This window comes from Mizuhopecten yessoensis, unplaced genomic scaffold, assembly GCF_002113885.1.
Source record: "Mizuhopecten yessoensis strain PY_sf001 unplaced genomic scaffold, ASM211388v2 scaffold6287, whole genome shotgun sequence".
Classification (NCBI taxonomy): Eukaryota; Metazoa; Mollusca; class Bivalvia; order Pectinida; family Pectinidae; genus Mizuhopecten; species Mizuhopecten yessoensis.
The window spans coordinates 380,757-396,222 of NW_018406474.1; the positions used below are offsets into that span (position 1 = coordinate 380,757).

At 38.8% G+C, this 15,466-nt stretch overlaps 1 protein-coding gene across 1 annotated transcript; it reads left to right on the forward strand.

Moving 5' to 3' along the window:
• The first annotated feature begins 1,089 nt into the window (after positions 1-1,089).
• Positions 1,090-15,039, forward strand: LOC110451907 (peroxisomal trans-2-enoyl-CoA reductase-like). The gene is made up of 8 exons (XM_021500130.1): positions 1,090-1,223; positions 2,801-2,934; positions 3,391-3,556; positions 8,585-8,666; positions 10,804-10,900; positions 13,011-13,118; positions 13,752-13,863; positions 14,488-15,039. Exons 1-8 carry the CDS (start codon positions 1,100-1,102, stop codon positions 14,568-14,570), a joined length of 906 nt encoding a protein of 301 aa, XP_021355805.1. The 5' UTR covers positions 1,090-1,099; the 3' UTR covers positions 14,571-15,039.
• The last annotated feature ends 427 nt before the right edge of the window (positions 15,040-15,466 follow it).

The following is a 15,466-nucleotide window of genomic DNA, read 5'->3' on the forward strand; positions in this document are numbered from 1 at the left end:
AGCACCCTTCATGAAATGAGGTTGTAGCTTTGCATTGTAGATGATATTTAGATGCAAGTTACTGCATGTCCAGTTTGTTTTCTTAATATAATCAGATATTAATGGTTAAACCTGAAGGTGCAATCACCTGTTGTAGCTGCGTTCATCTTTCAAGATACGAGATTTGGTAGTCCCCGAGGTTTGGTAGTCCCCGAGATTTGGTAGTCCCCGAGGTTTGGTAGTCCCCGAGGTTTGGTAGTCCCCGAGGTTTGGTAGTCCCCGAGATTTGGTAGTCCCCGAGATTTGGTAGTCCCCGAGGTTTGGTAGTCCCCGAGGTTTGGTAGTCCCCGAGATTTGGTAGTCCCCGAGGTTTGGTAGTCCCCGAGATTTGGTAGTCCCCGAGGTTTGGTAGTCCCCGAGATTTGGTAGTCCCCGAGGTTTGGTAGTCCCCGAGATTTGCGGTAAACTTGGTGGACACACTTATCTTTTTTGAGTAAATAGTACGATTCATACAAACTATGCTAAATATTTAACTTGATGTGAACCAGTACGTCTCTAAATATTTAACTTGATGTGAACCAGTACGTCTCTAAATATTTAACTTGATGTGAACCATTACGTCTCTAAATTTTGAAATTTGCAAGTTTATTGGTTGTACGCACCTGCCCTTATACAAAATTCTTTGCCGCCACTCAAGTTTTAATTCCGTGGTTTTGGCAAGATATAAATTCCTTTGTCTTCATACCACTGATAGAATATATTTGCAAACTTAGTTTTTTTTATATTTGAATAATACGTGAAGTATGTTTTGTGTTTTAAAAGGTTAAATACCTTAAAAAACAAAAGGAACCTGTGTGTGTGACAAAAGTCAGTGTGCTTTAATATCCGGTGCAATTTTTAAGCTAATTATTGCTTATATCTTATTTCTTCAACCATTAAGATACCATTTACCCACATAGATATGTGATGTGTGCATAAATATTACATCAATAAATTTGAGTGATATGATTACGCGTCTTAAACATGTTAAATCAAAATAATTGTAATTTAGATGTGTGTTGTCCGGTCATATTTGCTATTTAGACTGTCCTTGATCATGTGATCATCTTTTCTGTCCAAAATGGCGGCCGCCGTGAAAGTATCGAGTGTTTTTCGCAAAAGTCTTTTCAAGGGAAAAGTTGCTATAGTAACGGGAGGTGGAACTGGTATTGGAAAAGCAATAACACAAGAACTTCTGCATTTAGGTAAATATTCTTTTTTGAGATAAATTAGCTTGGTTGTGTCGATTTCTGTCTGTAAAACTTTACTAAAGTACAAAGTACATTGTGATTGCACGAATCCGAAAACAGCTGGATAATTAGTCCAAGTTTCCTCTGGCCCTGACACCAGACTTAGACAGGTTGACAAATACACGTCTGTACCAGACTTGGACATTTTGACAAATGTCTCTTAAAATGTTTAAGTCTGGTGTCAGGGCTAGAGGAAATTCGGGCTACTGGATAACCATAGTCCAACCGTCATTACGGAGTCCATATTTGTGCATTCATTCAAAGGAGATTGGATACTTTTATTGTATCCTGTTTAACTCATTCAAGATCTACTACTGTAAATTAAACCATGTTAGAATCACATCTTATTCTAGTGAAATAGTCGCCACCATTGAAACACAGGGACCTGATAATTTGTGTAGTACGTATGCTTGAACCATCCTTATGTGAAGAGAGTAATATTAGATCAATACGTCTAATAATACTTTCTAATACACTTCAGTTCATATAGCTATAGGTCCAAAGTTAAACATACCAGTGATTTTTGTCTCTTTTACACATGGGCCAGCTGTGAGGCTGAGTCTCTTTAGGACAATATCAAAAATCAAAAGCATGATGAACAATTTGTAAAAAAAAAAGTGATTTTTGCATTTATTTTGGGAAAATGCTGTAGAAATTTTCCAGGGAGAGAAGTGCCATTTGAAAGAACTACTTTTTCCCTAGGGTGTACATATAAACACATATTATTTATGCTTTCTTAATTCTGAGTGCACATAATCTCATCCCATGGAAATTTCAAATAGTTGGCAAGTATGCAAATACCCTTTAAAAAATCACTGCATACTCTGTACTAGTCTAATATATCATCTTCATCTTTCTGGACTTTCTCCTTTAACTTTTTATTAATTGGGTTGTCTCTGTCCTAATTTCATGTCCCTGTGTGTGGAGGTGCAGACAGTAAATAAATTAAAACTATGAACAGGTTGGGATATCCTCTCACCATACCAACTGTGCTTCTTGTCATCAATTACAATTCATTATCCATTAGTCAGAAAAAAAAGTTCTGTGCATTCTAAAAGTGAAGTAGACTGCAAATTAGACAACATGTTTTTAAAAGTTTTGATTCCGAATGTAGTTGATAGCCTACATATCTTAGTCAGTGAATGCCGATATGACTTCGTTTAGATTTAGAGGTATTTTTAAATGAAGAACATGGTCAGTTTATCTCTACATCATGATCAATGTACACAAATGTGTCTGAGTTAAAAAGGTTTTTCATCCTCTGACTTGAAATGATACAATAGAGTTTCAGTACATCCTCTCAACTGTGAAAATATTCCCAACCTGCTTAATTACCATACACAAATACCTGTGTAGTTATGTAGCCACAGCATTTACAAAAAGACGAAACAAGCAGAACTCTGCCTGGTGTTTTAAGTGGTCAATGCACTGAGAGAGATAAACGAGTAGGGCAGATTCTTTCTTCTTCCACAATTCAACAGCAATATTTATGTTCTGTGGGAGTGTACTATGATAATACTGTTGTATTGTAGGATGTAAGGTTATGATAGCTTCGAGGAACATTGAGAGGATACAGAAAGCTGCTGAAGAAATGAGGTCTACAGTCGTCCCAAATAAACCCACAAACCTAGCTCACATGCAGTGTAACATCAGGAAAGAAGATAATGTGAGTGAACAAACATGCATTGTTAGCTGATCATGAGCATATATAGGAACTCTTCCCTGTTGATGCTAATGAATATAGGTTCTTATTTTTGGTAGATGAGTTTTGAATTGTATTATATATGTACCTGGTATCTATTATATTAGCAAGGTGTTGCTGATCAAAAGTTTCATCAATCTCAATAGACACATTTTATATCCATTTTATCATATAACCTGACAATTACAAAATGTACAGGACTTTTATGCCTTCAATGTCACAATTTTGACTTTTAGTCATTTGTGTTCAGTTTTTGTCACAATGCCACAAAGTTTAGTCAATTTTACGATTCTGATGTTGTAATGGACATTTTACCTGACAAAATGTTGAGTAAAAATATGACATTGGCTTATTATTCACTACAGACAATGGTAGAGTGTACTTATATATCTCTACAATGATCTATATCTCTGATTTCAGGTAAAAGACCTCATCTCTAGTACCTTGAAGCAGTTCGGGAAAATAGACTACGTGGTCAACAATGGCGGTGGTCAGTTTCCATCCCCGGCCAGCAATATATCAGTGAAGGGCTGGAATGCTGTCATAGACACAAACCTCACAGGGACATTCATCGTGTGTAGGGAAGGTGAGTGTCAGGTATATCTACACACATATCACAGGGACATTCAACATGTGTAGGGAGGGTGAGTGTCGGGTATATCTACACAAATATCACAGGGACATTCATCATGTGTAGGGAGAGTGAGTGTCAGGTATATCTACACAAACCTCACAGGGACATTCATCGTGTGTAGGGAGGGTGAGTGTCGGGTATATCTACACAAATCTCACAGGGACGTTCATCGTGTGTAGGGAGGGTGAGTGTCGGGTATATCTACACAAATCTCACAGGGACATTCATCGTGTGTAGGGAGGGTGAGTGTCAGGTATATCTACACAAATCTCACTGGGACGTTCATCGTGTAGGGAGGGTGAGTGTCAGGTATATCAACACAAATCTCACAGGGACATTCATCGTGTGTTGGGAGGGTGAGTTTCAGGTATATCTACACAAATCTCACAGGGACATTCATCGTGTGTAGGGAGGGTGAGTGTCAGGTATATCTACACAAACCTCACAGGGACATTCATCGTGTGTTGGGAGGGTGAGTGTCGGATATATCTACACAAATATCACAGGGACATTCAACATGTGTAGGGAGGGTGAGTGTCAGGTATATCTACACAAATCTCACAGGAACATTCATCGTGTGTAGGGAAGGTGAGTGTCAGGTATATCTACACAAATCTCACAGGGACATTCATCGTGTGTAGGAATGGTGAGTGTTGGGTATATCTACACAAATCTCACAGGGACATTCATCGCCTGTAGGGAGAGTGAGTGTCGGATATATCTACACAAATATCACAGGGACATTCATTGTGTAGGGAGGGTGAGTGTCAGGTATAACTACACAAATCTCACAGGGACATTCATCGTGTGTTGGGAGGGTGAGTGTCAGGTATTTCTCCCACACCTGACAGATTTATCTCCCGTTTTGCCGGTACTAGATTTATCTGTCTCCGCCCTAGGGTTGAGACGGGGGGATTCCCCTTTTCATAACAATGGCGTGACGTCACTTCAACAATATATTGACGTCACGTCAACAATCCATCAACAAATTGCCTGTATGTGTTTTGGGTCCATGTTTACCTTTATTTCACATTAAAATATTGTTAGATATGGGAGAAAAATAATCAATCGCTACTGGTTGCGTAAGATAGAGAAATCTCAACCCTCGGACTAAGATTTTTGTCCAGAACTCGGCAAGCCTCGTTCTGGACAAAAAATCTTAGTCCTCGGGTTGAGATTTCTCTATCTTACACAACCAGTGGCGAAAGATTCTATTAATCTACACAAATCTCACAGGGACATTCATTGTGTGTAGGGAGGGTGAGTGTCAGGTATATCTACACAAATCTCACAGGGACATTCATCGTGTGTTGGAAGGGTGAGTGTCAGGTATATCTACACAAATCTCACAGGGACATTCATCGTGTGTAGGGAGGGTGAGTGTCAGGTATATCTACACAAATCTCACAGAGACATTCATCGTGTGTAGGGAGGGTGAGTGTCAGTGTTTTCTACACAAATTATTTATATGCAATCAATAAGTTTGGCTATTGTGGTAATGATTAAGTATTGCATGCTTCAATTGTTATAGAGGAAAATGCCATTGCAACATTTTTGATATAGGGATAATATCACTATTGCCTTTTTCTGTTATTGGTATCTTTCCAAATATTTTGTTGAAAAATACATTATATGCGTTTATATTATGTGTATGTAAAGTAGTACCCTTGTCAAGTGATTTCCTCTGAGTTATTTACATTTTGGTAAAAATTAAAATTCTTATGATATTATACCTAAAGGTATATACAAGACTCCTTTTTAAATGTTTTAAAAAAAATAGATAAATTTTTGGCTCATATTTAAGCAAACAGCGATATACACAAAATAACACTTTTAGTGAAAAAGACTTTTCAGGCTTTGAGTAGAAAAATGAACTTTTGAAACAAACAAAAGTAAAAAATTTACTACATTTATATTTGTTATTCAATAGGAAAGGAAGACTGCCTATGCACTGTAGTAACTTTTAGACAACAGACTGCAGTGACTCTGTCAAAAGTTTGACTTATTGTAACAATCTTAACAAACTTACAGTCTATAGATAGGACGTTAATGGCTGCACAATTTACACAAAGTCACTGTTACATGACGCTGTTGATAGGACGTTAATGGCTGCACAATTTACACAAAGTCACTGTTACATGACAGCTGTTGATAGGACGTTAATGGCTGCACAATTTACACAAGGTCACTGTTACATGACAGCTGTTGATAGGACGTTAATGGCTGCACAATTTACACAAGGTCACTGTTACATGACAGCTGTTGATAGGACGTTAATGGCTGCACAATTTACACAAGGTCACTGTTACATGACAGCTGTTGATAGGACGTTAATGGCTGCACAATTTACACAAGGTCACTGTTACATGACAGCTGTTGATAGGACGTTAATGGCTGCACAATTTACACAAGGTCACTGTTACATGACAGCTGTTGATAGGACGTTAATGGCTGCACAATTTACACAAGGTCACTGTTACATGACAGCTGTTGATAGGACGTTAATGGCTGCACAATTTACACAAGGTCACTGTTACATGACAGCTGTTGATAGGACGTTAATGGCTGCACAATTTACACAAGGTCACTGTTACATGACAGCTGTTGATAGGACGTTAATGGCTGCACAATTTACACAAGGTCACTGTTACATGACAGCTGTTGATAGGACGTTAATGGCTGCACAATTTACACAAGGTCACTGTTACATGACAGCTGTTGATAGGACGTTAATGGCTGCACAATTTACACAAGGTCACTGTTACATGACAGCTGTTGATAGGACGTTAATGGCTGCACAATTTACACAAGGTCACTGTTACATGACAGCTGTTGATAGGACGTTAATGGCTGCACAATTTACACAAGGTCACTGTTACATGACAGCTGTTGATAGGACGTTAATGGCTGCACAATTTACACAAGGTCACTGTTACATGACAGCTGTTGATAGGACGTTAATGGCTGCACAATTTACACAAGGTCACTGTTACATGACAGCTGTTGATAGGACGTTAATGGCTGCACAATTTACACAAGGTCACTGTTACATGACAGCTGTTGATAGGACGTTAATGGCTGCACAATTTACACAAGGTCACTGTTACATGACAGCTGTTGATAGGACGTTAATGGCTGCACAATTTACACAAGGTCACTGTTACATGACAGCTGTTGATAGGACGTTAATGGCTGCACAATTTACACAAGGTCACTGTTACATGACAGCTGTTGATAGGACGTTAATGGCTGCACAATTTACACAAGGTCACTGTTACATGACAGCTGTTGATAGGACGTTAATGGCTGCACAATTTACACAAGGTCACTGTTACATGACAGCTGTTGATAGGACGTTAATGGCTGCACAATTTACACAAGGTCACTGTTACATGACAGCTGTTGATAGGACGTTAATGGCTGCACAATTTACACAAGGTCACTGTTACATGACAGCTGTTGATAGGACGTTAATGGCTGCACAATTTACACAAGGTCACTGTTACATGACAGCTGTTGATAGGACGTTAATGGCTGCACAATTTACACAAGGTCACTGTTACATGACAGCTGTTGATAGGACGTTAATGGCTGCACAATTTACACAAGGTCACTGTTACATGACAGCTGTTGATAGGACGTTAATGGCTGCACAATTTACACAAGGTCACTGTTACATGACAGCTGTTGATAGGACGTTAATGGCTGCACAATTTACACAAGGTCACTGTTACATGACAGCTGTTGATAGGACGTTAATGGCTGCACAATTTACACAAGGTCACTGTTACATGACAGCTGTTGATAGGACGTTAATGGCTGCACAATTTACACAAGGTCACTGTTACATGACAGCTGTTGATAGGACGTTAATGGCTGCACAATTTACACAAGGTCACTGTTACATGACAGCTGTTGATAGGACGTTAATGGCTGCACAATTTACACAAGGTCACTGTTACATGACAGCTGTTGATAGGACGTTAATGGCTGCACAATTTACACAAGGTCACTGTTACATGACAGCTGTTGATAGGACGTTAATGGCTGCACAATTTACACAAGGTCACTGTTACATGACAGCTGTTGATAGGACGTTAATGGCTGCACAATTTACACAAGGTCACTGTTACATGACAGCTGTTGATAGGACGTTAATGGCTGCACAATTTACACAAGGTCACTGTTACATGACAGCTGTTGATAGGACGTTAATGGCTGCACAATTTACACAAGGTCACTGTTACATGACAGCTGTTGATAGGACGTTAATGGCTGCACAATTTACACAAGGTCACTGTTACATGACAGCTGTTGATAGGACGTTAATGGCTGCACAATTTACACAAGGTCACTGTTACATGACAGCTGTTGATAGGACGTTAATGGCTGCACAATTTACACAAGGTCACTGTTACATGACAGCTGTTGATAGGACGTTAATGGCTGCACAATTTACACAAGGTCACTGTTACATGACAGCTGTTGATAGGACGTTAATGGCTGCACAATTTACACAAGGTCACTGTTACATGACAGCTGTTGATAGGACGTTAATGGCTGCACAATTTACACAAGGTCACTGTTACATGACAGCTGTTGATAGGACGTTAATGGCTGCACAATTTACACAAGGTCACTGTTACATGACAGCTGTTGATAGGACGTTAATGGCTGCACAATTTACACAAGGTCACTGTTACATGACAGCTGTTGATGGGACGCTAACTTTACTTAACCAAACCAAACCATTGAATAATTTTGTCAAAACTTTGTTTGTAAAATATCTGTCATAGCTGTACTTTTCCTCCAGATGTATATATCAGAAGGAGTCTTGTTAAGAAGCTACCTGGTACTGATAAATGTGTGAATCCTGTCTGTTGTCAGCATAGATTGTAACTAGTTCATTGTCCTGTCCTGATTGTGGGACTCTGTCTGATATTTTTTAATTTGTTCCTGGGAATATTATGTTGTTTCCAGTGTACAACCAGTGGATGGAACAGAATGGTGGAGTAATAGTTAACATCATAGCAGACATGTGGAAGGGTTTCCCCACCATGAGGTATGTAGCGTCATAATCCTAACATATTGGTGGCAACATTATAGCAGACATGTGGAAGGGTTTCCCCTCCATGAGGTATGTAGTGTCATAATCCTAACATATTGGTGTCAACATTATAGCAGACATGTGGAAGGGTTTCCCCTCCATGAGGTATGTAGTGTCATAATCCTAACATATTGGTCTCAACATCATATCAGACATGTGGAAGGGTTTCCCCCCCATGAGATATGTAGTGTCATAATCCTAACATATTGGCGTCAACATCATATCAGACATGTGGAAGGGTTTCCCCCCCATGAGATATGTAGTGTCATAATCCTAACATATTGGTGTCAACATCATTTCAGACATGTGGAAGGGTTTCCCCTCCATGAGGTATGTATAGTGTCATAATCCTAACATATTGGTGTCAACATCATATCAGACATGTGGAAGGGTTTCCCCTCCATGAGGTATGTAGTGTCATAATCCTAATATATTGGTGTCAACATCATATCAGACATGTGGAAGGGTTTCCCCACCGTGAGGTATGTAGTGTCATAATCCTAATATATTGGTGTCAACATCATATCAGACAGGTGTAAGGGTTTCCCCTCCATGAGGTATGTAGTGTCATAATCCTTACATATTGGTGTCAACATCATATCAGACCTGTGGAAGGGCTTCCCCTCCATGAGGTATGTAGTGTCATAATCCAAATATATTGGTGTCAACATCATATCAGACAGGTGTAAGGGTTTCCCCTCCATGAGGTATGTAGTGTCATAATCCAAATATATTGGTGTCAACATCATATCAGACATGTGGAATAGTGTCATAATCCTAACATATTGGCGTCAACATCATATCAGACATGTGGAAGGGTTTCCCCACCATGAGGTATGTATAGTGTCATAATCCTAACAGATTTGTGTCAACATCATAGCAAACATGTGGAAGAGTTTCCCCTCCATGAGGTATGTAGTGTCATAATCCTAACATATTGGTGGCGACATCATATCAGACATGTGGAAGGGCTTCCCCTCTATGAGGTATGTAGTGTCATAATCCTTACATATTGGTGTCAACATCATATCAGACATGTGGAAGGGATTCCCCACCATGAGGTATGTAGTGTGATAATCCTAACAGATTTGTTTCAACATCATAGCAAACATGTGGAAGAGATTCACCTCCATGAGGTATGTAGTGTCATAATCCGAACATATTGGTGGCAACATCATATCAGACATGTGGAAGGGTTTCCCCACCATGAGGTATGTAGTGTCATAATCCTAACAGATTTGTTTCAACATTATAGCAGACATATAGAAGGCTTCCAAAAGTATTGATCAATCAATCTAAAATACCCCAAACAATATCAGTGACTACAGTGATGGTTTACTTGACCTACAATGTGTTTGTAGATTTGTTGAGTAAAACCAGTTCCTTATGTTTTCTTCACCAAAATTGATAATGGACGGATTGGTCGAGTGGTTACCACTTCGGCTTTACATGCAGGCGGCCGGGGTTCGATCCATGAAGTTGTCACACACATGGAATATCAGAGAACGTGTTTTTCTCCTGCCCACACAACTCCAACAACTCAGGTGGAGTATAAAATGGTCTGGGGTGGATGCTGCAGTATCTGTGCTGTGGTATTTAAGTGAGGTGGCACTATAAAAGATGCCGTTGGAAGCACGGTCCTACTACAAAACATAACTCAATACATCTCCAGCACACACGCAGGCATACTCACATAGGGAGATATTAGCCAGGTGGCATAGGACTAGTAGTTAGCGCCTGATAAGGCAGCTCCTGCGAATTCCTCAAAATTGTATTGATTAAATTATAATTATGCTAATTGTATTAATTGTATATATATGTACTGTAAAGCACTTTAGAGTGGCTTATGTTAGCTAGATAGGGCGCTATATCAAATGTTGATTATTATTATTATTAATAATTGATGGCCACAACATTTACCAAGGATCATTGATGAAGTTGAAATGGTGCTGATATTTGCAGTAATTTGGTGAAGTTGGTTAATTTCTTACAGAATATCCACACTGCCTTAGCAATGTATTTTTGTAGAAACAAGTGAAAGCTAGGTTTAGTTGGTGGCAGTTATAATGACATTTATTTCCACTTCTTTTAGTCACACTGGAGCTGCCCGGGCTGGTGTGGACAACTTGACCAAGACTCTGGCTATTGAGTGGGCACCAGATGGAGTAAGGGTGAACTCTGTGGCACCGGTAAGAGTTAGGGTGAACGCTGTGGCACCGGTAAGAGTTATGGTGAACTCTGTGGCATCGGTAAGAGTTAGGGTGAACTCTGTGGCACCAGTAAGAGTTAGGGTGAATGCTGTGGCACGGGTAAGAGTTAGGGTGAATGCTGTGGCACTGGTAAGAGTTAGGGTGAACGCTGTGGCACCAGTAAGAGTTAGGGTGAATGCTGTGGCACGGGTAAGAGTTAGGGTGAACGCTGTGGCACCGGTAAGAGTTAGGGTGAACTCTGTGGCACCAGTAAGAGTTAGAGTGAATGCTGTGGCACCAGTAAGAGTTAGGGTGAATGCTGTGGCACGGGTAAGAGTTAGGGTGAACGCTGTGGCACCGGTAAGAGTAAGGGTGAACGCTCTGGCACCAGTAAGAGTTAGGGTGAACTCTGTGGCACCGGTAAGAGTTAGGGTGAACTCTGTGGCACCAGTCAGAGTTAGAGTGAATGCTGTGGCATGGGTAAGAGTTAGGGTGAACGCTGTGGCACCGGTAAGAGTTAGGGTGAACGCTGTGGCACCAGTAAGAGTTAGGGTGAACTCTGTGGCACCGGTAAGAGTTAGGGTGAACTCTGTGGCACCAGTAAGAGTTAGAGTGAACGCTGTGGCACCGGTAAGAGTTAGGGTGAAAGTTGTGGCACCGGTAAGAGTTAGGGTGAACGCTGTGGCACTGGTAAGAGTTAGGGTGAATGCTGTGGTACCGGTAAGAGTTATGGTGAACTCTGTGGCACCAGTAAGAGTTAGGGTGAACTCTGTTGCACCGGTAAGAGTTAGGGTGAACACAGTGGCACGGTTAAGAGTTAGGGTGAACGCTGTGGCACTGTTAAGAGTTCATGCAATTGTCCTGTTCCTGGCTTTGATCTTCATCTCAAATTTTGGTACTTTGTTCATTCTGAAATGTTGAATGTCCATCTATTCAGCATTTTGTTTACAAATGATAATTTTTAGGTTATCTTATTTCAAATGATTTTAACTTTCGCGATTCTGATTGAAAAAATAATTCTACATCCCATTCGCTGGTATTTTTCATGTGCTGGTTTTGTAAGTTAGACTCACAATTAAGCACCATTATATGTATACCTAGCCTGCTTCTAATGTCAGGCCAGTGAGATATCTCAACAGATAGTATCCATATTGGTTCATCTCCAGTGATTCATTGAACCACACCAGACATCTGTCTATCATAGTGTCACAGGTTTGGTGTTGGCACCATTGAAACTCGGTCAACTTAATTCCCAACACACTTATTAACTCATTCACCCCTGAAGACACATTTGAAATCTTCCAATTTAAAACTTGGAATAGTTCATTATATAATTTCAGGGGTGAAAGAGTTAATAAAATTTACCAGATTAAGGTCGTAGGAGTGTATTGCTAAACGGAAATAGGAAGTACATGCCTAGTTGAAAACCCAATATAGGGAGACAGTATCACAATCTCCGCATATTCTAATGTTTAATATTAAACTGATGAATATTGTATGTTTATTATTGACCTTATTGACAGAACAGTATGTTCTTTCAATATAAAGTATTTCAAAGCAATCTAGGCATTAATTCAGTTGTTTTTTAATCAATGAGTCACATGTGTCCATTTTTCTGTACTTCAGGAAACCGGCTACCTATTACACTACTGTGAAGTTTTTCAATAACGATAACTCTTTCATGCAATTACTATGTGTATATGGTTTTATTATAAAATGTCAATTTTTAATCGTTTATAGATAATTCATTTTACACAATTTCAGTATTTATGAAATTGATATATATTAATGCAATACTAATCTATGTCAGTATCATGTTTATTGACATTATATTGGAAAAAATTGTGTTTCATTTTTTTTTTTACAAAATTCACTCCTTTTTACGTAAATTTCCATTTAAAATCCTTAAAATTCTCACAACCTATATTTTTTTTGTGGCAGAAAATTTGTTTACTTCCAAGCAATATAACTACAAAATTAGAAGAAATTCTACTGAGAAATGGCGACACAATCCTATTACCTTAACAAACTTTGACTTCATAGACCGTTTATTTGTCATAGACTTCTACACTCGAAATTATCATCTAACACTAAACTTAATTTTATACAGGGAAGTTTCATTTACTCCGAGACTGCAGCAGCTAATTACGGAGATAGTAAGATATTTCATCACATGTTAGATGTTGTACCTGTGAAGCGACTTGGGACTCCGGAGGAGGTAGGTATCCTGTGTATTGTGTGTAGCATATTTGGAGGCAAATACCAAGGGATATATACCTAAGCAATGTGCGATAACTGTGCTTTTCCGCCGCAATATCAAATCAGAATAAAAAAAATCTGCCATTATTTATGTAATTACTTTCAAATCATCATACCTTTATGAATTTGTCTGATTTTAAGAAAATCTGTGTAACCATGTACAAATGCATATGGTCCATTTTGACAGCGAATATTAATATTGATTTTGTAAATGTATCCTGCACTGTGATAATGATCAATTTCTAGCTGTTGTAACGAAATTATAAAATGTAGATTGGTCCAATAAATATTTTAACATGAAATGTTTTACGACTATGATATATTAAAACATCAAAGAGGAGGAAAGCAGCGCTCTATACAATCGTATTGAGAATGCCCACAGGTATGCCAGCTTTGTGATGTTAATGGTATTCTGCTTCATTATATACTATCAGACAAAAGCAAGAATAAATTACCAGTATTTAGTGAAATGGAAAAAATATAATTTGAAAATGACAATAATTGTGTCACCAGCTTTATTTTACCAATACTGATTAGATTGGTTAGAGCTTGGTTAAAATTGAGTGTATTTGGTTCTGACTTGATGTTTTAGGTGTCGTCATGTGTGTGCTACTTGCTGTCACCTGCCGCCAGCCTCATTTCCGGAGAAACCGTCAAAGTCGATGGTGCCGCAAGTCTCCACAACACAAAGTATGAGATAAGGGGTAAGTAATACCACAATATTACAGGCAGATAGTCCACATTTTCTTTAAATTCCCAGATCAGTAGATTTACCAGCAGTTTTCCTGTAGTAAGTCTGACAGGCCTCATGAACATAAGGGAGTAAAGTGGATACTATGCTCGCTGGTTCTTTGTGCTGTAAGAACAACATATTTATAGAAATTACCCCTTAGCCCTAGAGTATATTTACACATAGTAGATTCCACATGATGTACAAAGTTCTGTAAACCTTCAGTCAGATAGAACAAAACTAAATGAGTATTGCCAGTCCTGTTCACATCACACAAAGGTATAGCCACTATAGATTTGAAGAGAGTTTGAATAATACATAAAGTTTACATTGGTGAAAATCACAGCAAACAGTCAAGTTGCTGATATGGAACAATAATGGTTTTCATGGGGGAGGAGGAATGTGTTCAAACCTCCTACCCAACTGAATTCACCGAAGGTTTACCACATTTTTTTTAATAAATTTCCGAACACAGACCCACTTCAGAAATCCAAAGAAGCACTTCAGAGAGGAAGTTTATGTAACTAAGAGGTGACCATCTAAATCTGTTATCCTACATCACTGTTACTCTTAATGTGTCCTGTCACTTATGTTACAGATCACAACAAACTGCCAGCATTCACATGGAAGGATTTTAACCCTGATGATGAAGATGATGATGGACCCAAATCCAAACTTTAAATGATTCGGTTGGAATCCAGTCGTGTTGTGAATACCATGTGTGTGAGTGGAGATCGTGTGTGATACTTGTGAATGCTGATTTTAAGGATTAATATGTTAACCAGTTTTGAATTGATAAGATTAAAGTTGTGTAAATTTTGTTGAATTTTAATTGTGTTGATATACAATGTAAATTTATTAATATATGCGCAGACTAAATTATGTAAAAATTTAAACATGTAAGACTTATTGTTATAGTTTTCCAGAATATCAGTAAGGACAGATGCAATTTAGTGCATACTTTGCTTTTTGTATGGATTTAAAGTACAACTGTATTGACTTTTCACCTAATATAAACATACAGTAAAACCTTGTTATACTGCCAACATTTGTCCAAAGAAATTTTGATGTTATGGAAGGGTCTAGTAATAGATTGAGGGAAATGTTTTAAAAGAATTTTTAAGAAAACAAGCAAAAAAGGGCCATTGAAACACATGTACTAGCCTCGTCTGTCAATACACCTATAATATTATAGGTGTATTGACAGACGAGGCTAGTTTGGTTTGGTTTAGTAATGTTTAACGTCCTATCAACAGCTATGGTCATTTTGGGAGGCTGCGATATGTTCGTGTTTGTCTCCTTGTGGTAGCGCAGAACTGATGCCGACTTTATAGTGCTACCTCACTGAAACATACTGCCGAAGACGCCCAGCAGGACACCCCACCTGGTCACATTATACTGACAACGGGCAAACCAGTCGTCCCACTCCTAAATTGCTGAGCGTTAAGCAGGACTAAAAACTACCATTTTTACAGACTGAGTACCTGTGATTGAAATATGTTAGCGATAAAAGAAGTGGTAAATGCAACAAGGGGCATTATATCCAGGTTTTAATGTATTTGCTGAAACTTCTCTGG